The sequence below is a fragment of the Alligator mississippiensis genome, chromosome 1 (assembly GCF_030867095.1).
Source record: "Alligator mississippiensis isolate rAllMis1 chromosome 1, rAllMis1, whole genome shotgun sequence".
NCBI lineage: Eukaryota > Metazoa > Chordata > Crocodylia > Alligatoridae > Alligator > Alligator mississippiensis.
In genome coordinates, this window is record NC_081824.1 from 213986967 (window position 1) to 214014157 (window position 27191).

A 27191-nucleotide genomic window follows, 5' to 3' on the forward strand; every position below is an offset into this window, starting at 1 on the left:
GTGCTGCCAAAAAGGCATGAGATGATCTTAAAATCATAAGAAAAATACTAGAAACTCTCTCCAACAGTCCACAGGACTGTACAAGACCCCAACCATTCACCAATGTCCCAGTGCCCATCTTATATCATAAGCTGTCATCTGAAAAGGGGGTGGAAATGGCCTAGTCCCCAGATGATAAATGGCCTCTTCTTGACTAATTTTCCCTTTTAAGTCCCAGGCTGGAAGACTAAGTGACTTGAGTCCCATCCTTCTTCACCACCTGACACAAGATTGTAAAGACAATGTCACAGAATATCCCAGAACATTTTGGGCTTTGGGAAAAAAAAAAGAATCACCATCCATACCACCTGGAAACAAAAGAGGAAGCAACTAATTTTGCTGAGCCAGATCTCATGGGTGTGAGATTTTCCTCTAAAAAAGCAGACACAGAAAGAACGATCTACTTGCCAAACAACTCATTCATCCACTTGAAATCCTGGGATGAGCCCCTGGAACTTCTCTTGTTAAATGTGGATTGTAATGCCAAGCATCAGGGGAATTTTTAAAGGTGTCCCTGAAGGGGCCATGATCAGTGAGGATGGCCCAGTTTGCCAGGTACCTATATCTGAAGAGAACTGTCCCATCTCTGTGAAGATGCTTCTGGAGGAGTTCCAGTTGTTGGGTTGCATGGTGAAATAAGGATGTAAAACCAAGAGTTTAGATTTGAAGACTTTCCCCTCCCTGAGCAAGACAAAGATTCCTTTCTATGGCTCCTGAGAGGAATCATATAGCACCCCTTTGCCCTTAAGTTACCATTTGCCCTACTTTGGCATGATTGGGGCTGGAACAATTCAGAGAAAAAGCTTCAGGAACATCAATCCTCTTAAGAGAGGAATCAATGGAAAACAGAGTTTTCTTGCTACCCCTAAAAAACAGTTGCATGAACCAGGATTATGATGGAAAAATATAAACACTGGACTGCAGACAGGGGCAGATGGCAAACAAATCTGAACTGCCTCTGGCCTTTGATTGTGAGAGAGGCACAAACTAGACATCTCTGAATCAGACAGAAGTCAGCATCCAAGCATTCAAGTCAGTTCATTCATGTCTTCAAGTCAGTCCACTGATTGCCAAGCAGAATTTTTTAATCATCTGCTACAGAATTACTAAGAGACTCCTGAACACTCTTTTTCTGCATTGTCCTTGCTGTTACTAGGGCATCAGATGATCTATGACAAAGTGGCAGGGAAGAAGTTTGCATCACTAGCAGAGTAAGACTCCTTCAGATGGACTGTGTGTAACAAAGAGCATACATATTGCTATGTGGTGGGAAAAAAGCTCTTTCCTCTTTTGGCTAGAATATCTAACAAAATCTAGACCAGCAAAACTACTCCGGCCTCAAAATCTGCTCATGTGCCCACAAGCTGGCTTTCTGTTTGCTTGCTTGTACAATTCAAGGTGTGAGCAGTTATTTTACGAGCCCAAAATGGCTTAGGATTTGATGGTTTGGGAACCAACTGTTTTGCACCCTATATCCCAGTTCAGACTGACTGCAGCTGAGATGAGGCTTTTGCCATCAGTTTTCCACCTCTGGAATTTGCTTTCCTTGGCAGCCTGTCAAAGCCACAATTCAACAACCTTCACTGACACCATGTAAGGTCTTTATTTGGTTTAACATGCGAATGATGATTAGCTTTTGCTTTTAGCTCTTGTTTGTGCTAATTTTTAAGGTAATCTCTATAATTGTAGCCTGCCTAGCTGCCACAGAGATAGGAATTAATAAACTGCACATGACATTTTGGCAATGGAAAAGAAACGTACCAACAGGAAAGATAACAATTTATTCCTAGTAAGTTTTGTGGATGAACCTCAGTGGTGAATACAGGGAAAGAAAAGCCCCTGTGTACATGGGCAGACAAGGTTCTTTGGGTGAATCTGATCTCTTTTATTAGACCAACTTAAATAGTTGGAAAACAATTATTAAGCAAGCTTTCGGGTTCAAAAACCCTTCGTCAGGCTAAGGAAGTTTCAGCAGTTGGTGTGTGCTCTTCCTGGACTTTTCATTCCATCCAGGAAGAGCACACACCAACTGCTGAAACTTCTTTAGCCTGACGAAGGGTTTTTGAATCCAAAAGCTTGCTTAATAATTGTTTTCCAACTATTTAAGTTGGTCTAATAAAAGAGATCAGATTCATCCAAAGAACCTTGTCTGCCTATGTCCTTAGACCAACACGGCTATAACCTACACCCCTGTGTACATGGGTATGTTATTACTTCAAGTTAGGGCTTGGACACGCAATCCATTTTTATCAGTGTAAACAAGGAGCAGACAACATGCATAGAAGAGTCACCCTGTGAGAAATAAGAGGTAACGTTCCACTGATCTGTTACGTGGTGGTGTAGGGTTCCTCTGTCCACAGCTTATCCCAGGGCAGCCGTTCACACATGACAAGAGGCTACTCCATGTTCCTCTGCCACCTAGTGGCAAGGCACAATGACAGCTGGCTACTGTGTGCCACTACTTCAGGACAGCTGTCTGAAGTACATCCGACTGCTCCAGACCCTTGTGTAATGTACCTATGTGTACAAAATCAGCATAAACATGTCCTATGTCCATGACATATGAGGGGTTACCAGCAGGAATTTACTTAAGAGTTCTGTACCCCCAATCTTTCCAAAATTATGTTAAAGTTTCCATTGCAGTTCAGAATCTGCTACTATTTTGATTATAATTCCTGTTAATTAGCACTTAAATATGCAAGTCAATCATTTGGACAACGGGGTGAAAAGCAACCTGTTCAAATTTGCTGATGATACCAAAATTTGGGGTGAAGTGGGCACGCTAGTAGGGAGGGAAAGACTGCAGAAAGACCTGGATAGGTTGCAAGGGTGGGCTAACAAAAACAGGATGCGTTTCAATACAGACAAGTGCAGGGTGCTGCACTTGGGCAGTAGTAACCGACAACACACTTATAAGATGGGAAACTCCCTTCTTGAGAGCACGGAGGCAGAAAGGGATCTTGGAGTCATCATTGACTCCAAGACAAACATGGACCGACAATGCGAGGTCATGGTCGGCAGGGCTAACCGGACCCTATCGTGCATCCACAGGTGCATCTCAAGTAGGGCCAAGGAGGTGATCCTCCCCCTCTATGCGACACTGGTCAGGCCGCAGCTGGAGTACTGTGTCCAGTTCTGGGCACCCCACTTCAAGAGGGATGTGGACAACATTGAGAGGGTCCAGAGGAGGGCCACCCGCATGATCCGGGGACAGCAGGGCAGACCATACAATGAGAGGCTACAGGACCTGAACCTGTTCAGCCTTCACAAGAGAAGGCTGAGGGGGGGACCTTGTGACCGTCTATAAACTCACTAGGGGGGACCAGAAGGGTTTGGGGGAGACCTTGTTTCCCCTAGTGCCCCCCGGGATAACAAAGAATAACAGCCACAAGTTATTGGAGAGTAGGTTCAGATTAGACATCCGTAAGAACTACTTCACAGTTAGGGCGGCTAGGATCTGGAACCAACTTCCAGGGGAAGTGGTGCTGGCTCCTACCCTGGGGGTCTTTAAGAAGCGGCTCGATGCCTACCTGGCTGGGGTCACTTGAGCCCAGTTTCCCTCCTGCCCAGGCAGGGGGTTGGACTTGAAGATCTACAAGGTCCCTTCCCACCCTACTTCTATGATTCTATGATTTTATGGTTGTAGGGAAACTTGGCCAAAAACCTCATTGGCAGTTGCTTTGCTATATCACAGCAATGACACTCGTAAACATACTCCCCTACTTCTTTTCGTTGTGGTCATCTGTTCTAGCCAGAGCCTAGAAGCCCTAGCCTATCATCTTCCATAGCATGAAAGATACTGAAAGGTCCTGATCTTTAATTTACTTTTCATTTTACCATAATAGCTTTACCAGACAGATATTTTTCATTGTTCCAACCATGACATGACTTGTACAAATCAAGAAACTGGTTTCCTCCCTGCGGACATGCATCTTTGAAAGACATTTTGGCTTAAGCTGCTCTCTCTTACTTCACATCATCTACTCCATACCACCTTTTTCCCCAGCCTAAAGAACAAATAACAGTAAAACTCCAGAAACAAAGTTGCTCTTGTGCTGGTTACTGGGGCCTCTCACATGCCAATGGACAAGTGGCTTTGTATAGTTATTTCACCTAGCAGATTGCCTCTGACCTGTATTTATATGGATGCCCTACAGCATCACCCAAGTTCATCATTAAAAGATATGCATTATGACATCTATAGTTATAGCAAAGGTCACAGTTAAGCTATACGTCACTAACAAATCGTAACTTTACATAGAGCGTTACTGAGGGCAAGACACACCCCCTCCCTTATAGATCTTTAGCTAGTGTAGACATCATTTTTGGTGGTCATACCTTTAGTAAATCAGACAGACGAGTAAGCATGTCAGTAGTGATAGATGGGATGTTATCCACACACTGGCAGTACTCAAGGATTATTCTTATTAACAGCAACACTGTTCTACAAAAGAAAAGAGAGCCAAATATGTCACTTCAGTGCACAGACAAGATGGTGAATCAAATACATACTACCACACTTTGTTGATAGCAAGGATATTTTTAAGCTGCCTTTTAAATGTTTCCTCTCCCATTTTCTAACTTCACCAATTTTAGCTTCTTCAGATTTCTATAACTTGGCTAGATATTTCAACACCATTTAACTTTATTTTAAAAAAGGGTCCAGCATCTAGTAGTGCTAGAATTCTCATTCATCTTTTTTTCCTCTTTTCTTTTGGTTTTTCAACTAATGCATTTATTCATATAAATATTCCCTCATATTAAGGCCCACACCTTGCTTTGGGAAAACAAAATGTAGGAAAAAGGCAAATAAGCATATTTAAAAACACAAAATGGGATGCTTTTATACAATGTATATATAATTGCTCTTGGCCCTTGTAAGGTTTGCATATAGCTAACAGTCTAAAATTTTAAAAGATTATAGGTTTATCACACAAACTTAATGCAGGGTATCAATAGTATAAAATATAATATTATTTTCCCTATCTTCATACCATGGGAAAGGCCTGAAATTTAAAGATGGTAATGATGAAAATATATGTTTCACATATTTTCATCATTACCATCTTTACATTTCAGGCTTTTCTCAGGGTATGAAGGTAGGAGAAATAATATCATATTTGATACTACTGATACTGCTGCTTGATTATGTATAAAGAAAGGTTGGAAAGCTTCTGTCCTAAACAGATTTGTTGTTCCCATTCACTTTTTTACAGTAGTAATTCAGGTAGTTTAGCCTGGAACACTTGACAGTCACCACGTAAAATGATAGCATCATGAGACTAAGATGCTAAGTGTAGCCCCTGCTCCAACATACTAGGGTTTTTAAATGGTCATGAATGAATTCCCTCACTACAGGATTTATACAGATCTGCCATAAATGGCTTCTATGTGACTAGAAGTCAATGGGATATTGGCTACGAAATCACTGATGAAAAAATGGGATTTAGGTGTTTTTGATTTCCGTTGTTGCTATTTATTGGTGTGATATAAAATAAATGGAATACAAGAAGCCTGAAATTTAAAAAATGGTGAAAGGTGACTCTGGTGATTTGTAAAGATGGGAAGAGAGAAAGAAAACTTATAAAAATAGTTAACTGCTACAAGAACAAGAGGTCCCCAGTTCAATATAGTTACTTTATATCTTACAGAAACAACCATTGAAAGAATACAGGGTTCTATTCACATACCAGTAGGAAACTCTAAAGCTCCATTTTTAAGACACTATGTAGCCATCTTTGCCAATTCTGAGCAAATGCAACAGGAAAAAAATTCAAAAAGACAGTCATGAGCATTGAAGAGTCCCTAATAAATGCACAGTTAGTCAAGGAAAGAGACTGAGCAGCTGCATACACTTAGTAGGAAACACTCGGGGACATTGAGCACCTGTAATTCCCACCAAATTCAATGGGAGTTGCAGCTACACAGCATCTATAAGAATCAGGCTTGGCCCATAAAAAACACACACACTCCTTTCAACCCAAATATAGAGAAGCCAAGAAAATTCAAGCTGGGTCATCGTTGTCAGACCAGGCCAGCATTCAAAATAAGTCCCCAGGCATTTCAAAACACAAATCTTCCTCCCCACAAGCAAGCTACAAAAACAAACAGGGATTTTTGTAGGCTAATTTCATTTTAGGAAATTATTTTTTTTGGTCATTCATATTTATTTTTTAAAAAATAGGTGAAACATTACAAGAAAAACGTCTGTAGAAATCTGTAGACTATAAATGTTCAATATGGAAGTTGACAATTTCTTCAAGGAGCTAAAACTAATTCTACCTCAGATGAGACAACATGGATTAGCAAAGATGCCTTCTATGCCTGGTCTATCAAGTGGTTTCATTCAGAGCCTACGTTATCTTTGAAAGGATATTTATATAATGCCATCATATCTCAAAACACTGTTGGATGGTGCTGGTGTTAGCTACTCAGGGCACCTATACACGTGCAGCGAAGCTGTTCCAACACACTGTAATTACAGCGCATCAGAGCAGACTTGATTAACTGAGTGCTGGAGCATGGTAATTACCGTGCTCCAGCAGACTCCAGCATCACATGCATCAGTATCACTGCACTGGAAAACGGTGGCAGGGAACTTTAAACCACCCCCACTGCCACTTTTCAGCATGGGGATGCTTATACATGTGTTGCTCCAGGCGTTTTAGAGTGGCTCTCAGAGCCGCTTAATTAAAGCAACCCCTCCGGAGAACATATATAAACACCCTCAGAGACTAGCTTAAAGACCGTTTATTTTAAGCTGGCACTGAAATTGTGAGTCACTGGCTTCTGGTTTTGGTTAAAACTATAGCACAATATACAAAGGAACCTACATAAGATAATACCCGGTTACTGTGTAAGTTTTTGAAAATCAGGTCATTTGGTTTTGAGTTGTGAGTAATGTGATATTTGAATTCAAGTGCATTAAATATCTTTTTTCCAGGCTGCATCCTAAAAATGGCCCCTAGATATATTTAATACTCTGACAACTATGTTCCAAGGTTGAAAAATGCAGAAATATAAACATCCAAATACACTTTTTTTAAACTTTGCTTTTGTTTTGGATTTAATTCGTTAAAACTAGCTAAATCATCCAAAAATACCAGGAAATGAGGTGAACCTGAGAATGAGATATCATTTCTTATTTTTAAAGGGAATTTCACCGAGTGAATTCCCAATATCATTAATTCATCGGTGTTCCCCTATCTTTCCATTGACATATATGGACAAGTACATTCTAATATTTTAAGTAAATAATACCAATCATATACTGACAATGGGAATGTATGCAGAGATGGAAAAAATCCTAAGTATATGCATTGCTGGAAAAATTACAAACCAAAAGAAAATGTAAATGTTAATGTTGGTGCTTTGCAGCTGAAATAACATCTTAAAAAGGTGCATAACATCATACCATATTTTACTACTGCTCCAGAATCAGAGGAAAACTAATCTGGGGAGGAGAGGATTTGTCTTTATTCAAAACAAGATTGCTAAAGCTTTTAGTATTCAACACAGTTTTACTCAAAAGCACAAGCCAACTAACTCATCATTCAGAGAAAAGAGTGTATCTTACCCAACCACAGCATATTTTTGTCCTTCGACAATGAGGAAGTCAGCTGGCTTTCTTTCTTCAGCAACTACACATTATAACAAGGAGAGAGAGAGAGAGAGCACAAGAGAGGTGAGCTGAACTGAAAACAAGCGCAAAAAACTGTAAACTATTCCTCTAATGGCTGAAAACCAGTCACTCCTCAGAGCACTATCCTGTATTTTATATTGCATACATGTGAATTCATTTACTTACCCACCACACTTTCTATAATATATTTATGTAGTGCTGTAATACTTACACAAAAAAAAAAAGCTAACAAGGTCTGACAATGTTTCTGATGTTGGAACCCATTTTATTGAGAGGTAATTGCTCACTGGGGTTACCACCTGTTGTTTTGGAAAAATAGCTATGACAGATCTATACTACACCTGGGTTGCTCTCTGTACATGCCCTCACTAGTAGCACTGCCCCTGACTATCCCAAGACTGCTTTAGCTAAGAGAGAATCTCTTACTTGAGATAGCACTCCAGGATTATGTGAGTATGACGGGTGACAAACACAAAAACCAGTGCAAAAAAAAAGTCACCAAGATTTGTAGGGTACATTCTCAATAGATGTACAATGTGGTTTGGATCTAGGGTTATCACAGACATTTTCTTCAAGCCTAGCCCCCTAAGTATTCACTGAAACTGCTTCCATTCTAAATTTGGCACTTCCAACTTCCTATCTTATTCAGGCCAGTTAAAAAGCCATTCTTTCTAAAGTTGTAGCTTCCTGCCTTTTTTGTATTGCCCATGTGGGCCTTTTGCTCCTGCTGCATCCCCTGTCCTACTTTTGGCTGGTGAGGTTATTCTAAACTCATTTTTGGCCATTTCTCTTCGTTTCCTGCGTTTCTTTTTTATTAACAGAGTAGACAGTTCTTAGAACCATAGCAAAATCATTACATTACTAACATATTTATTTTTACAATGTCTCTCTGAAGAAGAGATATTCTTCCCATTCCCATCTCAGACATGGGGAACTGAGGCACTGAAAGACTGAGTGATTTGTCCAAGATCACACAAGGAGTCTGCAGCCCAGTAACAAACTGAACCCAGGTCTCTGCCTCTTCTAGAGGCTATATAATGCCTTGGCCTGTGTATGACCCACGGGCAGGCCATACTGGAGTGAGTGCTATTTTAAAGGGCAGGGGTAGCAACACTTCAGAGATGTCGTGGGAGAATTCTGATGTCTTGCAGGGACCGCCATTCCGAGGCAAGGAATTCCTGCGTGGAATCTCCCACAGTCTCAATTAATAAGTGCTTTTGTTGCTAAAAAACTTTCCTAAGAAGTCTCTTAAATTGAGATCAAGCATTGAATGTTTCATCCTTAAATAGGCATTTGGATTTTCTCCCCAAGAACACCATACATGTGTATGAATCAAGAGTTACAAAAGAATCTGTTCTGCAACATTTGACTGCAAAATCTGCACTGTGGTAAATGAAGAGAATAATAATAATAATAATAATAATAATAATAATAAGGAAACCCAAGGTACACACCTGCCTTTTTTTCAGGTAGAGTAATCTTGCCTTCAGCTACAGAATCAACAAGATCCTGAAACTCTGCAGGAACTTCAGCTTGCTTCCAGCGCTCATTATCTAGTAGCAGGCTATTTATATACATAAAAAGGAGGTTAAAAGGAAAAAGTAAAATGAGAGTTGTTGCCTCAAAGCTTCTCTTGCTTGTACTACAACAGAATCAAAACTGATGTAGTTAAAAGGGATTCACAGTAATAAAAGATTCAATGGTCCAAAATTTTATCATTAATCCTTACTTACAAAGGTGCACAAGTAATTTTGAACAGTAAATCAAATCTACCCAGCAAATACCCATGCATTAGCTTGGAAAACTGTAGACTGAATAAATTAAACATACATCACAAAAGAAACTGGCACGTACTTCATACTATGTGGACATTGCTGCTGGAATACCTTGCGAAAACAGTGACATTTATGGACCTTTTTAATGAATAATAGTGAAAGCTTTTCTATGCATCCATATCAGAGAAAATTTAACACACATGCAACACCAAAGAAGTCATGAAAAAATGGAGCAGCAAGGGAAACAGCACGAGCTTAAAGGCCACTATCCTCCAAAGATAAAAGTAAGTGAAATCTCTTTCACCAAATGCAAATCGTGTGTAGCCCTCAGTCTCATAAGCAAGGGAGTAGCAGGCTGTTATCAGGGGAGGGGCACAGGACAGGACTGACAAATGCAGACTGAGCCCTTTCTTATGCGTCTCCACACAAGCAGAGAGGACTGCCTTTTATTGTTGCATTAAACCACCTTCAGAGACTGGTAACAATTGGAAGTAGCTGTCCTGGGCATAAGTACAAAGTAAGCCTCCCTAGGAGAAGGAGGGATGTCTCTGGTCTCATTCCTAGTGTTACCAGACCCTGGCTATACATGGACCTTGTGAGTCCAAGTTGTTACAAGAGGGAGCAGCCTGTCTTTAATCCTTTTTGCAGCTAATGACAATCTTTCTTTAGACAGTCAGGGCAGCCCAGCTGAATATGATTCAAATTGCATGAAGAACAAATATAGCTAATATACAGGGAATGCCGCAGCCTGAAACAAATTACAACAGACAGCTTCACTTATAAATTTGGTTACAGATGTTCCAGGAACAAGCCATCTTTCATCAGACATGGAGAGTGCTATCCAGGGATACCTGAGCTTTGTTTTTCTCTCCTCATGGAATCTATTCACAAATCTATTAGCTTGACTCTGAAGCGCTCCGCGCAATGACATGCTTTTTCGGCCACAGATTTGTTCGGTGTCTAAGATAAATCCTTCCATTAGTCGAGAAAGGGCAACAAATTCATTAGAATTCAGCTTCTCCAGGAAGCCATCCTAAATGCAAAGAAAACCACCATAAGGACAAAAATACCAGAAAGGCACAGGGTATAGACACACATAGCCCACAAATGGATTTAAATACAGTTTTAACTTAAAGCGGACAAATGAACAAATGGCCTGGAATAGTTCAAAAGTGTACCTGCAAAATCAAGTTCACTGTGAACTAGGTCAATATTACCTGTAGACACCAAGTGTTCTGTGATGCATGATCTGGTCAGTCCTTCAGGCACCCACACTATGCTTCTCTCTCTCTTCCAATCCCTTGCTCTACCAGGCTGTCCTCATAAATGGCCAGAACTCTGCAGCCCCCTTTTTTGCCTTTTGTTGTCCATGAGCTCCCTTGCACTGCTTGTCCAATAAAAGCTATCTAATGCCCAGTTGTGTTCTCACTCCCTACTCAAACATAGCTCCTCATCATGTCCCCATAGTCCCTGGGAACCCCAAAACACAGGTACTTTGCACTCCTCCTCTCCAAGGCACCCCAAGTCAGTCAAGTGCAGGTTACTGAACTTTACTGAACCTGTATTTAGGAGAACAAGCAAAGCAGAAAAGTGAAAACTCCTCTAGCCACAGGTCACTCACCCCCTGGGAGCCCTCCTAAGCACCCCCCCACTCAAACTTACCCACTGTAAGGCATGCAGGGCTGGGTGATCACCCCTACTCCCAGTGTCTAAAAGATGACCACTCCACCTGGAACATTAAGGTCGTCTATGTGCAGACACCTCTGCCTTACAACAATTATGAACTAGTTCCCAATGAGTGACATTTGGGAATGATTTGATTGTTACATGTGTCCATACCCACAAACTTAAAAGAAAGACTTGTCAGTTTGTCTGAGAGCCAGGCCTTATCTAGAGACTGACAGGACAGGAAGCCAGCTCCTAATAATGATCTGAAGTGAACCAAAAGTAACTGCAGGGAAGACATAGCTATTGAGCCTGACCGGTACCAGTACGCAGTAATACCATGGGAAAAGCTACAATTACTTAGTGGTGAGTCTTTCTAGAAATGTTGTCCCTGTGCCCTGACAATGACAAATCTTGGCCTCTGCCCAGGCCTGCCCTATCATCTTCTGGAAAGGGTGGGAAGGGTGAAACAAACTTTAGGTGTAGGTTTAAGCCCCAGAGCATAAGCTTACTAAGGTCCCATTTAGCTTATGTTTTACATTAGTTTTTAGGGAGCCTCATTATTTGTAACCCAGATGTAATGTTAACTGACATAACGATCATATTGAACATGAGTTATCTTCATCTACACTTACTGGACATCTGACCCAGCTGCTCCACTAAAACATCATTTATGGGCCAACACCAACCCTAAGGTAGATCACAAAGTGAGCTAAAGCAAACCAGAATGCTGTCTCAGCACATCTGCAGATAGAACCACAGTTCCTAGAACTCAAGCTTTTAGTGCCTTGTTGCATTGGTTGTGAAGGTACCTTTCACAGGCAATGCAACACTCAGCTGTTTTAGCAAGTCTACAAAGACAGATGCAAACATAAGTTTCATAAGGGCTATGACCTGTCCCTCATTAATTTGAAATAACCAAAGAAAATAATTTTAAAAGCTAACATTTATCTCTGGCTTTGCTTCGACTTAGACTTTTCCCACCAAAATGTCTGACTCTGACTAACACTGGCTAAGCAACAATGAAGACAAGGACTTTCAGGGGTCCTGGTGCAAGAGCCACTGGCATTTTAAGCAACAGTTATCCCCAAAAACAAGGCAGATTAAAAGGCTGCTGGCATCTGGTCCAGGCTGGGGCCTCCGCAGTTGCTACCACTAGTGTAGCTGCAAAGATGGGCAGGTACAAGAGGAAAAATCTATTGTATGCAAATCCAGTCCCACTGTCTCTTGTTTTAGTGGAAAATAGTACTCAATTTAAACAGTGTCTGACAATGATGCATTATGTAAAAGCCAGTGAGCTCTGGGACATAAGCTCTTGGATCACATGGGCATTTACTTGCTTTCAGTACAAGATATGATTTCAAAAATCTACAAGGAAAATATCCTCCTTAATCATTCAAACCCCAACAAGTAGTATGTGCAATTTTTTCATTAAGGTTGCTGGTCTGATCGAAGTACATTACCTTTGCCCTTGCCATGAGGAACTTGACAGATCGATCATGGCAGATATCAGAGGCACTATAAAGCAACTCTTGAATGTTATTTGCCAGCTTGCCCAGTTCCAGGTCAGTCAGCTTCATGTCATCGCTGATGCTAAAAATGACAGAAACATTTGTTTGCAAATGATTTTACAAAGGGTACAATCACATTCTGAGGGAGGGAAGACAAAAGCAGTAGCTGTTAGGTAAATCATGTCAATTCCAAGGCTGCTTTCTAACTTTTCATAGTTATGAATTTTCTTACCAGCTGTCAGCATCTCATCAGGCTCTACAACAAGCAAATACATGTTTGTATTTGCTCTCTCTCTCTCCTCTTTTTTTTTTTTTTTTTTATTAATGATACAGTCAATAATTGGAGTTAGGCATTTTTGGGAGATCACTTCACAATTACTAATACACTCCTTACACTTTGACCTCCCTGGACACTCCATCGCTGACCTCAAGAGTGGCTGTTCTTAGACAACAGAACTTTAATAACAAACCTGAACAAGAAGCGAGACCCAAGAAGTCATCCTCCCGCTTTACTCAGCCTTGGTAAGGCTGCAGCTGGAGTACTGCATCCAATTCTGGGCTCCACAGTTTAGAAAGGACATGGAGAAGCTTGAGAGAGTTTCCAGAGGAAAGCCATGCGCAGGATTAGAGGTCAAGAAAACAGGTCTTATGAGGAGAGCCTGAGAGGCATGGGACTTTTCAGCCTGGAGAAGAGAAGGCTCAGGGGGGACTTGGTGGCAGCCTATAAGTACATAAGGAGTGTGCATCAGGAACTGGGGGAACATCTGTTCACCAGGGCACCCCAAGGGAAGACAAGGTCTAACAGTCACAAACTGCCGGAAGACCGTTTTAGACTAGACATAAAGAAAAAATTCTTTACTGTCCAAGTCTCCAGAGTCTGGACTAGACTCCCACCAGAAGTGGTGCAATCACCTGCTCTGAATACCTTTAAGAAACACTTGGATGCTTATCTTGCTGGGGTGATCTTACCCCAGCTGACTTCCTGCCCCTTGGGCAGGGGGCCTGACCCAATGATCTTGTGAGGTCCCTTCCAGCCCTAATGTCTATGGAAACTATGAGAAATTGTGGAATAAGAAAACACAATCCAATCTGTGGATGATAAGTATGGTCTGAACCAAGACTATGGGTTCTTATCCCACTGCTTGGATTAGTTTTTATAATCTTTATGTCCCTGAGTGGGGTTAACTGCTTTGTTTTCTGAGAGAGGGAAGGTGGGTAGGAGAGAGAAGTGGCCCCTCCCTTTTCTCCCCACCACTTCCCTACCCTCTGTATTCTAATCACTACTTTTTATTTAGAAGCTCTGCTTCCTGCAGTCCCTTCACAGCATCTGATGGAGTAAGCCTACTCATTAGGAAAGCTTATGCTATGAATATCTGATCTAGTTAGTTTATACAGTGCAAATCTACCCTGCTTTCTGCCTGATTTCATACTAACATTTTTTTCTTTTCTGAAGCCAGTTAAAAATAAGGCAGTCCCTGTAGCTATTTACATGTCACCAATTTGTAGCCGACATAGACACGCTTCTCACTCCCATGAAACATGAAAGCAGCAACACACTGCAGCATTTCGATCAAGTCTGCTTGATGCATCTGTATCAAGAGTTGCTTCCAATGAAAAGACTTGTACCCAAGCTTGACACATTATGCAGAGCTATTTACATAGGTGGGTGACTTCACAAAAAGAATGGAATTCACAAAAGCTGCCCAGAAGTTACGTCAGCAGTGGCCAGTGTGCGGTGGGACAATGGTGACCATGTTACTACAGCAGTCAGAACGGTTTACTCAGCCATTCCATTGATTAATGTCACACTGAGATCTAGTCAACCAGGAACTGCAGCAAATGTGCATCTGGAGGCACAGATGCTCCTTGTTAACTAAGGCACATTACACCTAATCAAAGTTCACCTAAAAAGGAACTCTTGGGCCTTTGTACACACCACAAAATTGGCCTTTAAAGTGGCTTAAATGCCCTTTTGCACCACTTTAATGCTGCTGCTGTTGGCACACTCGGCAGCATATTCCGCTTTAAATGATTTTGGTATGTAGCAAAATAAAACACTTCTGAGGTGTTTTAGTTTGCTACCTAACAAAGTGCAACAGGGAAAAAACAAAAGATCAGGCTCACACTTTTTTTTTTTTTCCTTCAGTGGAGCCTGCCTGCACAGGCTGCCGCTGGGTCCCACAGCCCCTGACCTGCATGGGGCCCGCCAAGCCCCAAGCACATCAGCTTCCAGTGCCCGATGCCTGGAGCCTGCCTGCCTGAGCTGTGAGGGGGCCTAGTGCTTCCCTCTGTGGCTGCAGGGAGGCGGGGAGGGGGTTGGGGGGAGTGTTTCCCTCTGTAGCTGCAACACCCCCTGGGACTGCCCGAGTCAGGTGTCACCTGAGGAGCCCCCATGCAGCTCAGGGACTGCTCGGCCCACCAGCAGCTCAGCACCCCCACCCCGCCAAGAGGCAGGTAAGGATCAGGCCCCCACCCTTGTTACGTGCCACGGGGGGTTAGTTCAATTTAATTCTTTTAAATTGAAGTGGTGTTTTTAAAAACCCACCATTTCAATTTAGGGAGAACTAAGCCAAATTAAACCCCCATAGTGTGTACAAGCAGCCCTTATTACCTCCCTCCTCTGCAGGTGCAGAGGCTCCCCAAGAAACAAGATGCTTCTGTTGTACAAGAAGTGGTGTTGGCTCCCTGTGCAACTGCAGGTAGAAACATGAGGCCCAGGGAGGAGGCAAAGGAGGAAAGTACTGTTTTGTAGCCCCTACTATCTTTCCTCAGGGAACAACAACTGCATTTCTTTAATTCAATTTACTTAGTAAAGTAAGATCCACTAGCATAAATTTCACTCTGGGGGGTAATAAAACCACCTTTGTTCAACTAACACATGTTAATGTTAGTGTTGCTAGGACAGGGGCCAGATTAAGCAGAGTCCAGGAGGCATGTTTACTTACATAATTTCCACTCCCCCTGGTGTAACAGAAGATGATGTCTGCTCTTTGCTGGATGAAGAGTCAGTAGTGCATTCTGGTTCAGAGACTGAATCACTGCTGGAAGGCTCACTATTCGGGGAAACATTTCTTTGAGAGGTAGTGTCAACTGCTACAGATGGGATATCTCTCTCACCGAATGCATCACTGATAAACATGCCATCATGAGTCAAATAAGCCACTTCTGTGTCCACAATATTGTCTTTTGTAGAGTTCTTCTGCAATGAAGTTTCCTCCTGCTCCCTGGTCTTTTGGTTCTTGTCTAGAACCAAAAGAACCACGCTACGAATAACATTTAACGTTGCCTAGGATCAAATATAATGTTTATTACCAAAAATAAAATCATACCCTAACCATACTTACTTTAAAAAAAGTTTTTTGCATGAAAAACTGAAATATTTATATTGTGCCATTTGCTTACTTAGTACTCAGTCTGGTACTTTGGCCAGTATCAGATGTTTCTGAGGAAGGTGCAAAAAATGCCACACTGAGTTAATTTTCCCTTTAAAAAGGTCACATACTAATCCTTCATCACTTGTGACTGACTTAAAGTGATACAAGATTTGTATGTTCCTTCCATTATTCTCTTTGCTAACATTAACTATTATAGCTCTCAATACTGATACCCACACAAAGATACAATACCTATTTCCGTCAAATGTCAGGAATGTTATCCAGATGGGGCTCCCCATGGATCTGTGGGGACCCTCATGGACTGTGGCCTTGCATGCTAGTTCAGGCACACAAGGTGGTGTCACGGAGCCCAATGCTGGCACACAGGTCTTGGGGGAGGTGGCACGGTGCCCAAGAGCCCAATCCCAGATGAGTGGAGATAGTGTGGGGCCCCCAAAGCCCAATTCTTGGAGATCACAGGTAGACCTTGGGCCCAATCCTGGTGCTTGGGGGCAGCAAAGGGCCCAATCCAGTCTGTGGACCAGCCCCCATGCCCTTCTACATAAACATTTGAAAAGTCTGCATGAAACAGCTGAGAAACATGCATATCTTACCTTAATTCTTTTGAGGAAGATAGTAAATTTAGAAAAAACACTCTTCAGTAGATCAAACCACTGAGGAAAATTCATCATTCTCATTTGGTCTGCAAGTCTGTCCAAAGAAGACAATGATTATTTATCTTTCAAGTGATGTACAGACAATAGTGACTGCTGATATTTAAAGAAAAACAGATTGTCAAGTAAAATCTGTAAATATGAAGAAAAGCATAAGCATCATAACAGTTGCTCCATCAACAAAGACAACAATAATATAAATAGAACAGTTCTGATTAATGCATCAACCAAGGCTAAAAATGTTTCTTCCAAGAACAGCAAAAGCCTCAACTTCCTCATAACTTTTTAAACAGCTGTATGCTATTTCCTTATGAACAGAAAGCACTGTTCAGCCTCCGTTTCAATTAGGTCAGATGTTAATAATGATCATGGACACCAAGCCGAGAACAAGAATAACTGAGATTAGCTACGAAGGAATATTTGGAGTTTTTTTGCTGGTAATGCAGAAACACTGTGATTATGCTCTTTTTTGCTGCACTGCAAGGAAACCACTTCAGCTAGTATAGCTAGAGTCAGCTACTTGTGTTGAAAGGCCAAAAATGCACTCCTAGAACAAAAGTAAAATCTTATACCATGCAATTAGTCTTGTAATAAAATTAGTCACTCTTCTATGAAATAAAGCACTTCCTCCTTTTGCTAAGTTATCTGTGTTTGAGAACTAGCATTAATAGGAACATTATTTACTGTTAAGGTCTGAAGTAAAAATAATTAAATCAACTTCTATTCTTAAGAGCAATAAGGGCATAGATTTTTGGTTGTCCTTGTCAGGAGCTATAATTTTGATCTCTGGGATAAGTTTCTTAGACACGTAAGTCCTGCTGGTAGCCCAGAGGGCTTCTATCCTCCAATATTCCTACTGTAAAATAGCAACACCTGTTTCAACTCTAATTCATGCAGGAGGTACTGAACTACCAGCACCAGACTACCTGCATAGGGAGCACCTGTGTACCCTTTTAAAATAGTCAGGAAACATGTGTCAGCATATTTTAATTAGTGCTTTTGTTAACTCCATATACAATATGCAGTGGCATTCACAGAGTTTTAAAGACAATTTCAAAGGCAGGGTTAATAAAGCAGGACTATAAATGTTACAATTTGAAAAAGAATGGAAATGTGTTCAGGGCTCCCACAGAGATGGAGGGAGCCATGGGACTTGGGGAAAAATAGAAGAGCAGGATCATTCATAGTTATTCACAGCTTAAAAAACATAAATAACAATCAGCTTATCTTTGCTAAAGCACCCATCCCCACTCTCCCACCCCCCAAAAAATTCTTGGCACGTACTTACTTAATGACAACTTCTATATCTATTTCTTCTATTTGCGATACTGTGCTAACAACACACTGTGAAGTTTAAGGGAAAAAAATGTTTTAGATTCTTTGCACACCTTCCAGATTTCATCATTTTAAGGTTCTCCAGTGCAATAAGGAAAAAAGAAGAGACACGCATTTGGGTCACTTCACAGTTTTACCTCTTTTATTTTTAAATGCAACATATGGAGGACAGACAGCTTTAAAACTGAACAGTAATTTTGGAACCTGAGATACCTGAAAGGGGCCTGATTTTCTAGAGGTGAATATTGAGCATTCTCTGACAAAGCATCATCTTGGACATCCCAAATCAATCACATTTGAAAATCTGACTGGGGTGATTCCATTTCTAAGCGTAGGATACATAGATAGAAACTCAACACCACCTTCAGACATGTAAGTAGCAACTGCCCAGGGGTCAAAATCACCCAGTTATGCCTCTGCTTATGTGGCTAATGTTGGCCATATAAGTAGCATTTCTGGCCACTTAAACAGATTTTGGATCCTATTCCCCTGGGAAAGCAATTAACTCTGTGTAATCTGCAGAAAAAAGGAGGAGGAGGTGGTAGAGAACCGTCCCACCTTTTGAACCAACAGCCTAGTCATTACAGAATTTGTACAGAGCTTGGAGGAAACAGGCTCTAGGCACCCATCATTTAGAAGGGGTTTAAACTTACATCTCCCACTTCCTATCTATCATGGGCAAGACAGGATGAAAAAGCCCATTCCAACCCTAATTTTGAAGGAAGCACATTGGACAGCCAAGAGGGGAAGAGATAAGATATGTGGGGCAGGAGAATAAGCCAGAGGGAGGCTTGTTCTGTGGCTTGGTCAGTGGGATGGGCACAGTCCTAGAAATAAAGTGGCTCTGGCTTCTAAGCCCTGCCCAGCTTCCACGCTTTTTGCATATAAGAATCATTGGATAAAGTGTATGCACAGCAGTGGGGGGCATGAGGGGCCAGAACCCAGGGCCCCCTCCTTTCCAAGCGCCTATCTGAGCAACAGAAGAGCAACATGAGGACAAGGTGTATTGCACGGGGCCCAAAATACCACTTTTGCTGCACAACTGCTACTTACCTGCCAAAAAGGAGTTGGATTGAGGCCACAGAGACTGACTAAAAATGTGAAGAACAACACTTGGATGGTGTTACAGTATGAGCAGGGGAGTTGGAGCAAAACACACATATTCTGTTACTTGGGACTATACAAAGAAAACGTGCTTTGCAAATGGATACAATGCTCAACCCTCCTTGCTCAAGGGGCTGTCTTGTATCTCCATCTCAGTCCAGAAGATTTCCCCACACTTATCTCTACACCTATCACTACTCTGAAACTTCGGCTCCTCTGTTGGTGAATAAGCAATTGGCCAGTCAGACACATTTTCACCTATCCAAAATCAATCTTCATTCCAAACATCTCCTCTATTTTATAGACATTAATGATTCTTTGATATCGCTGCATTGTAAAACCCCAACACAAATCAACTCCAATTAGACTAAATTAAAGTTTTTCTCCAAAACTGTGATTGATAATCTTCTCAGAAGAGCGACATGAGCCAATACGAATTCATTTGGCTTTTACTTTCTATAAACCACAGAGGTGACTGATGATGTCCATCTTGGACATTATGGATTGTAATTGCTGTTTAAATAATGGCACTCTGTACTGATACTTGTTAAAAAACAAATTTATTTTCAGGAGGGCTGATGCTTAGTGCCTGCACTGCTAGTTCTCTATTGGCATGGTCATAAGGTACTACTAACATGCAGATGCTTATCCTGCAAAGAGTTACAGGATGGACGCACATGCAAGACTTCAGTACAGAACAGCTTTCCCTCTGGTGTCTGAAAGAGTCATGCGAAAAGCCTTCAGGACTGTAGTCCATGTTGTGCAAGGACTTGCTTTGTCTTTGTGTTCCCTATATATTTTCTGCTTAAATGACAAAGACTGATTTTAATGAAACAAGATGTAAGATGGCTATACAGTTGCATGTGGAAGATACGTGCTAAAATACCGAGAAAAATCCAATTCTAAACCCAGAAGAGCAGAGAAAATTATAGTAAACATACTTGTGTATCAAGTCATACAATGATACAAGAGCCTGCTCCTAGCAAACTTTGTGTTCCCCCTACCAACACTACTAATAGATACCCACTGTCTGCTGTGAATAAGTTCATCTATCTAGGAAGCACCAGTCTCCCATGATAGATTCTTAGATGATAAAATGAACTAGAGATAGTCCAAAGCCAGCAGTGCTCCTGGAAGTCTCCAGATGAGATAGTAGGAAAAAAGAGGCATTAAACTGGCAACAAAACTTAAGGGCTACAAAGCAACAATTACATGTGAGCGCTGAACAACTTACAATTACCACATTAGGAAACTCAAGTCAGTTCTACCTAAATTGCTTGAGAAAGATCAGGAAAATTCACTCATACCATGACAGTACAGGACAGCAAAAATCTTAAAAAGAGAAAATATGACAGGCATAGGGGCAATGATAGCAAAGGTGCAGTTGAAGAAAGCTGGCTACCTAAACCAAGCATCTGATACCAGAATACTTGAGAAATGAGCGAGATGAAGCTTGGAAAAACTCCTAGGGTGGTCATTTTAAAAGGCATACAAATTACCTAACCTTTAACCTAAAAATGTGGAATTTCCATTGGTAGCATGGTACATGTGATAAAAACAGTGATGGACACTTGCTTATGAGGACCTATTACATTTGAAAGAATTTGTATATAGTGAGTTAAAAAAAAGAAAGTTCAAAGGAAAATTAGGGGAAAAAAAACTTAAAATGTCAATCTGACATTTATTACCCTATCTATGGGAAAACTTTCCTCATGAATATTGGATTCTAAAGACATATAAGAACTCGTAATCAAAATTATTTTGGAGACAAAATCCTGGATTGTAATCACAAACAACAATCATCACAAACAACACTGCCAAGTCAAAAGTAAATAAGCTGTGTTCTTCTTGCCAGATGCTGTGATAGCTATGAAAGGCCATTCTAGGAACAAACCTTTCTGTAAGGCATTGCTCTTACAATAATTTTGTCTTTTTTCAAATTCAAATATTCGTACCAAGAGCAACTGATATCAGCCAACTAAGCTCAAACATTCTTAAAAACCAGTGAAGCTACAATATTTCTAAAAGACAGCCCCCCTGGAGATGAGCTAGAAATGTTTCACTTACCTGTTTAATTATATTCTTTGCTGTAATGATCATTTCATCACCATATATTTCATAAAAATTTAGTTTTCTTTGTTTTAAAAGTCCAAATACTAGTGATATGAGCCTTTCCTATAAAATATAAATTAAAGGCACAGGGAAAGGAAAGATAAATTGACCACTTAACAGTAAAAGAGACACACACTTATTAAAACGTAGAGTGGGCAGGATGGCCTGCAGATACTGGCTATTAAAACATCCCACATTTACTCTAGATCACGGGTGTCTCACATACAGTCCTTGATCTTGCCTACAGAGCTAAGTCTGGACTTCAGACTGCTGTTCCAACTCTGGCTGTGATAAAGAACCTTTCCTTGGAGACAGACAAGCACCTGGGTAAGACCCATGGTGCTGGAGCCCAAGTAGCTCATGGCTTGTTCCCACAGCAGCAGCCAAGCACCTGTGGTGTTGCTCAGGCTCCAGTGCTGCAGCTTTTACCCAGGTGCTTGGCTACAGCTGCAGGAAAGAACCATGGTGCTGCTGAGGCTCCAGCACAGTAGTGGTCACCCAAGTACTTAGCTGCTGCCACAGGAATAAGTCACTGTGCTGCTGGGGCTCCAGCACCATAGCTCTTGTTGGCTTGGCTGTCAAGCACCTGGGCAAGAACAGTGATGATGGAGCCCAGGGGGACCACAAGAAGAAACCTGGCACTGTGGCCTGTTCCTGTGATGGCAGACAATCACCCAGGATGCTGGGCCTCTTCCCACTGAGTCTGACTAGAGCAGGTGCTACATGTGCTCGATTTTACAGAAGGGTCTGGGGGGGAAGGCGGGTGTGGGCCCAATCCAGCCTGTGGGACCAGCCAGGCACCGTTCATCTGGCCTGTGGATTGGTCTTGTACTACTTATCTGGCCCGCAGGGCTGGAGGAGTTTGACAGCCCTGCACTAGATAATGCCTTCTGTTTCCTCACCCATTAATCTAAGGGGATGTTTAAATCACATCCTCTTCCATGCGTGCCACGTACTGGAAATTTACTAGTCTCAGAGAGACTCCAAGAGTACGCTTCAACATGGCTCTTCTGCCCTCTCTCTCAGGAGTAATTACAGACGTGTGCTTCAGACCACTCTACATCACCTACATGGTCTCATTTCTGGCATTTGGCATATGACGATCAGGAGTGGTTGACATGTGCTTCAAAGCAAGGGTGCAGCATGGAAGTTTTGTAGATATGGAGGGTGGGGGAGTGGGAAGGGGTATTACTCTAAGCAATTAAAAGTGGGCTCTCTAGTTACTTAACAAATTGATGGCAGAGCCAGAGCTATGCTGTGTGGCCCATACTGGTGCCAGAGCTGCAGCCACTGCTGCATGCCCTGGATCAGAGCTGAAGCTTCTGCTACCATGTATTCTGGCCTGGATCTGACCCGCAAGGAGCCTCATGGTCCGTCTCCCAGGCTGAATATAAAGCGAGTTTGACAGCCCTCACTCTAAAATGAGGGCTTCACTTACTACAATATATATAGTAGGGTGTATATTCTCTTTTACACAGCTTCCAGGCATATAGGCAGTGATGCCAAGTGTCAAAACTAATAATTGGTAACATTTAAAAAAATACAGTTGAAGTACAACTATGTGGATTTAAATACAATAAATATATGTTATTAAATAAAAAGGGAAAGGGGGGATTTGGACTAAAAGAAAAAATAGTACAAATATGGTACAAATGGCAATGTTGAAATAGGGGCACTGGGGATGTCCCTGGAGGCCTTGAGCAATAAAGACTGAACATTTTACACTGATGTTGGTGGCAGTCTATAATTGACTTCCCCTACCAATGAAGTACTGGTGCATGAATTAGAGCTTACCAAGCACTTCGAAGATGAAAACTATTATACCAGTTTGATGATTTCTATTTTCTGCAAGGCACATACCTCTTCTAAAATTTGACAATCATCTTCTAGTGGTCTATTTAAATCACTGCGAGCATAAGTAGAAAACTCTGCAATCATCATTTTGTCAATCAGTTTTTCTAATTCACAAAGCTGTGATCCAAGATGCCTAAGAAAAACACAGAGCATGGCATAAGCTAGATAATCAGGACAACCTGAAAATTAACCAATAGTTTACAATCAAGGAAAATAACTACCAAACAAGTAATTTCTATGCAATCGATTTAGGTTTAAAGGGCAACTTGATTCTCTCATTTCTTAGACCAGATGACATGGTTTAGGTGAGGAAGCATTTCCTCCTTGAAGAAAAAACCTTGACTTGAACATTAACAGAAGTGCTCATTAAGAAGTTACACTCAGACCTCTTCAAGATGAAAACCTTGGACTTCATAAAAGACTTTCATTACCCTTCTGGTTTTTCAACTGTTCAGACAACTCTGAACATTCAGGCAGTTTATACAATCATGTAACAGTTAATTAAAATGAATGAAATACAGCAATAGTTTTCAATAACAGAGTAGCTTCAGAGAATGTACAATGATTTTCATGTTGCCCTTGGCACAGTGAATCTTTAGACCAAAGATGTTCTAAATTATACAATTGATTTTAAAACAAATTTTGCAAACTACTTACACTGTAGCATGGAAGGCAGTAGGTTATTTCACTATTAAAAAAAAAAAAAATCAAAAGGCAGATCAATGGTCAGATTTTCAAGGATAAGTAATACATCATCTGCAGGGAGAGTTTTCTGCTTTGTAAGGAGCAGCCTCTCTCAGAAGCAGTCAGCCAAACAACATCCAGGCTGTCAGATACAGTTACTTCAGGTCTGAAGTATCTGGTTATGGTTCTTTAAAACTATGCCTGGACAGTTATACAGAAGTGATATAGAAGTTTGAACGGGCAGCTTGAGGAGATTCCTTAGTGCTGTACCACCTGAGACATTTTTGTTTAGCAGGGGTAGCACTGCTGCATCCTTTCTGATCATACTGAGAATCAAGAGAATTGGTCAAAAGGCAAGTATGAGATTTCAATCTCATGGTATGAAGAAGACATCCTGTAATACTTCCAAAGTCTTGTCCCCTGAGCAATAAAAACTAAATATTTCATATTGACTTTGGTGGCAAAGTCTATAATTGACTCTCTAACAGTGACGTACTGGTGTACAAATAATAACAGATATTTTCAGAAACCATTCATTGTTGGTGCTGGACTGTCTCTTAGTAAGTCTGGTAGGTTGCTGTGGACTCCTAAAAGTTAAACCATTGGGGTTATCATCTGTGTGCGGGCCGGGAGCGGTCCAAGGCTTTCGGGGGCGCGCGGCGGGCTGTGGCCAGCAGCCCTGGCACGTGGGTCGGGGAATTCGGCACGGCAGACTAGAATTAGGCACCGACTCGTAGCGGTTGATTAAAGATTATTTTACTTACACCATAGATGGTCGCAGTGCAGGTAGGGGAACTTACTTGAGTTGCAGTTACAAACGAAAAGAAAACTCGCACGAACAAGACCCGTAGAAAACTCAAGCCTCTTGAAACAACCCGGATAGAGCTCTGGATACCACGATGAGAGTCCAAAAGGTGACTCTCCACGAAAGCGCGCAGTGAAGGGTACGTCGAGGGATCAGGCGGTGACAGGGAGAGGCTAGAGGTTGATCAGGCCCCTATATCCTTCTTAAGGCACGTGCTGGGTTCGTTAAGCTCCACAGCGTGCTTAGAGTTCTTCACAAGATGTGAAGTCCTCCTTCTCCTCCTCCAACTTGGGCGGAAACCGCTCAAGCCTCTTATACAGCTAGCAAGCCAATCGCTAGCCGCCACGTGGGAATAATTTAGAAACAGCCAATAGTGGGACACAATTTACATACGGGTGGCGGGAACTCCTTTGCACCGGGGTTTTCTCTCTGCAACTGAGAACTGCACTGTGCAAAGAAAGCTCCTTGTGGCGGGAAATAATTCTGCAGTGCCGAAGCGCACACAAAATCATACCCTTTGGGTCATGACAATATGTTGCTGACATTTTGTTTATATCTTGAATGCCTCCTGATGTAGCGATGAGCAGACTTCTTTTTCTTGTTCAAACAGTTTGTTGCAAATACGTTATCTCTGAGAATCTGCCCAGTAGAAGAGGCTGGAATACTATGCAAGCTCATCAGATCACTCAGAGCTCTAGAACAGTGTGTGAAAAGTCGCACTGCTAAAAACCCCTTGTTTCTGAGGGTAGTCTAAGTATGTTTCCCTAACCTGTACTCCACATGAGACAAACAGACACTGATCATGCCTCTTCTTGGTTTGTGTGATCCAAGAGATTACTAGCTGGGGAGCAGATGAAATGTGCACCCCTATGTTGGAAATGAAGAATAAGCTGCAGACCTGGAAACAGGTCCATTCAATCTTTGAGATGACTACAGCACCACAAGGTTAGAGATGCACATTGATGCTGACTGCAAAGATCAGTGTCAAAGGTGATGTCTGAGAGTTACCTTCTCTAAACCATAATCAGTCAGTACCATTAAGGCTTTCCCTAGTTGTGCCAATGGCACTGCCACAGACACCACTATGTTAATGATGCTCAATGTGAAATTTTGTTGGTCACTGGGCCATTCAGGCATGAGGGCCAACAATACTTCGTGTGTCTTCAATATTCAGCTGCAGACACAGCTGGTGTCACTCACTTGCCCTGGTTGGATAAGCATACTTAATGCAATGGTACCTAGAGCCATGCTTCCCAAACTTTTCCCCAGCGTGACCCCATTTATGGCCCCATTTCCTCAGCATGACCCCTCACTCCCAACCCACAGTCCTCCATCCCTGTGACCCCATCGACTGATACTAAAACCCCATTCAGGGTTGCAACCCACAGTTTGGGAACCACTGCCCTAGCGAGCAAAAGTTCAGGCCTATCTTCATAGGATGAAAGAGACCAATGCCAGGAGTCGTACCTACTTTGGTTACTTGGTTCCCCTTGCCTCTATGACAAGGTCACACTAATGTTTGGTGCTCGTGTAATTATTGAGGTAGTCAATAAAAGGCCCTTTCCTAATGGAATTGAGGGAGGGTTTTTTTGGGTTGGTTTTTTTTTTGGTTTTTTTTTTTTTTTTTTTTTTTTTTACAGATATTGAACTTGAACGTCACCTGCCAACTGGCAGAGATACCGGCTGAAACTTAGATGAGATCAGATCAATCAAGGAAACTAATACCTGCTTGTTAAGTTCTATAGCTCCTCTCATTGATTGTCTGAGGAAGTGTAATACCTGACAAGTGCCTTGGGCCAGCCTCTTCCTTGTTGAGAATGAACACCACACTGAAATTCTAACTAGGTGAAAGCCAGCAGCAGACTGGCTTTCATGAATAGGATGAAAATCAGCAGTATGGGCACAGTCTGAAGCTAGATTCTGAATGCACCATTTTGGCAAAGATAGCAGGCAGATGCAGTTTTTTGCTCCTGCTGTTCTGGGCAGCAAGGGAGAAACAAGGGACAGTTATAACCACTCTGCCTTTTATGTCCCCGGGCAAGAGGGCATGAAAACACACACAGAGTGGTTGAAGCCCAATGGATATTCATATTCCAGGATTAGTTTTGCACACACAGTGCATCTGCACCTGGACTGAAATCCATATGGACACATATCCAAAGAATAAATTTAAAATAGTTTTGAGTGTAGCTGCAGCTTTTTCTTCAAGCTAACTTTCACTTCTAAAAGCCATGTAAAAACACGTAAGTGCAGAGGAAAGATGAATGAAAAATGTGTGCCCTTACCCATGTAAGCCACCTTTCCCAAAAATCTGCTCTAGCATTTAAAGTTGAGTCATTTAAGCACCAACTATGAAAATGCCAGGAGAAGGGATACATTTCTAGCACTCACTGCCATCATTGTATCACCTTCACTGCTACTTCTGACATATTATATACCTTAATCACAATCTCTCTCAGGAAATACTCAAAAATAATATTACTGCATGAACTAGAGTAAGTACAACTCCCTAACTATGACCTCATTGATATTAACAGACAACCACATCACATAAATATTGGGCAACAATTAAATTTGAAATTTTCTAGGCTGGAGTATGAAGTAAGAATTGCATACC

At 41.6% G+C, this 27191-nt stretch overlaps 1 protein-coding gene across 1 annotated transcript in view; it reads right to left on the bottom strand.

Annotated features, from left to right (window-relative positions):
• VPS54 (VPS54 subunit of GARP complex) overlaps positions 1–27191 on the bottom strand; it is a 70015-nt gene that overhangs the window by 9980 nt on the left and 32844 nt on the right. The window contains exons 9-18 of the mRNA XM_006264914.4: positions 23092–23218; positions 21187–21294; positions 17969–18024; positions 16621–16717; positions 15578–15918; positions 12585–12714; positions 10308–10489; positions 9136–9245; positions 7616–7679; positions 4378–4483 (exon numbers count right to left, since the gene is read on the bottom strand). Of these exons, the coding sequence (XP_006264976.1) occupies positions 4378–4483; positions 7616–7679; positions 9136–9245; positions 10308–10489; positions 12585–12714; positions 15578–15918; positions 16621–16717; positions 17969–18024; positions 21187–21294; positions 23092–23218 (1321 nt within the window). The remainder of the gene's footprint in view (positions 1–4377; positions 4484–7615; positions 7680–9135; positions 9246–10307; positions 10490–12584; positions 12715–15577; positions 15919–16620; positions 16718–17968; positions 18025–21186; positions 21295–23091; positions 23219–27191) is intronic.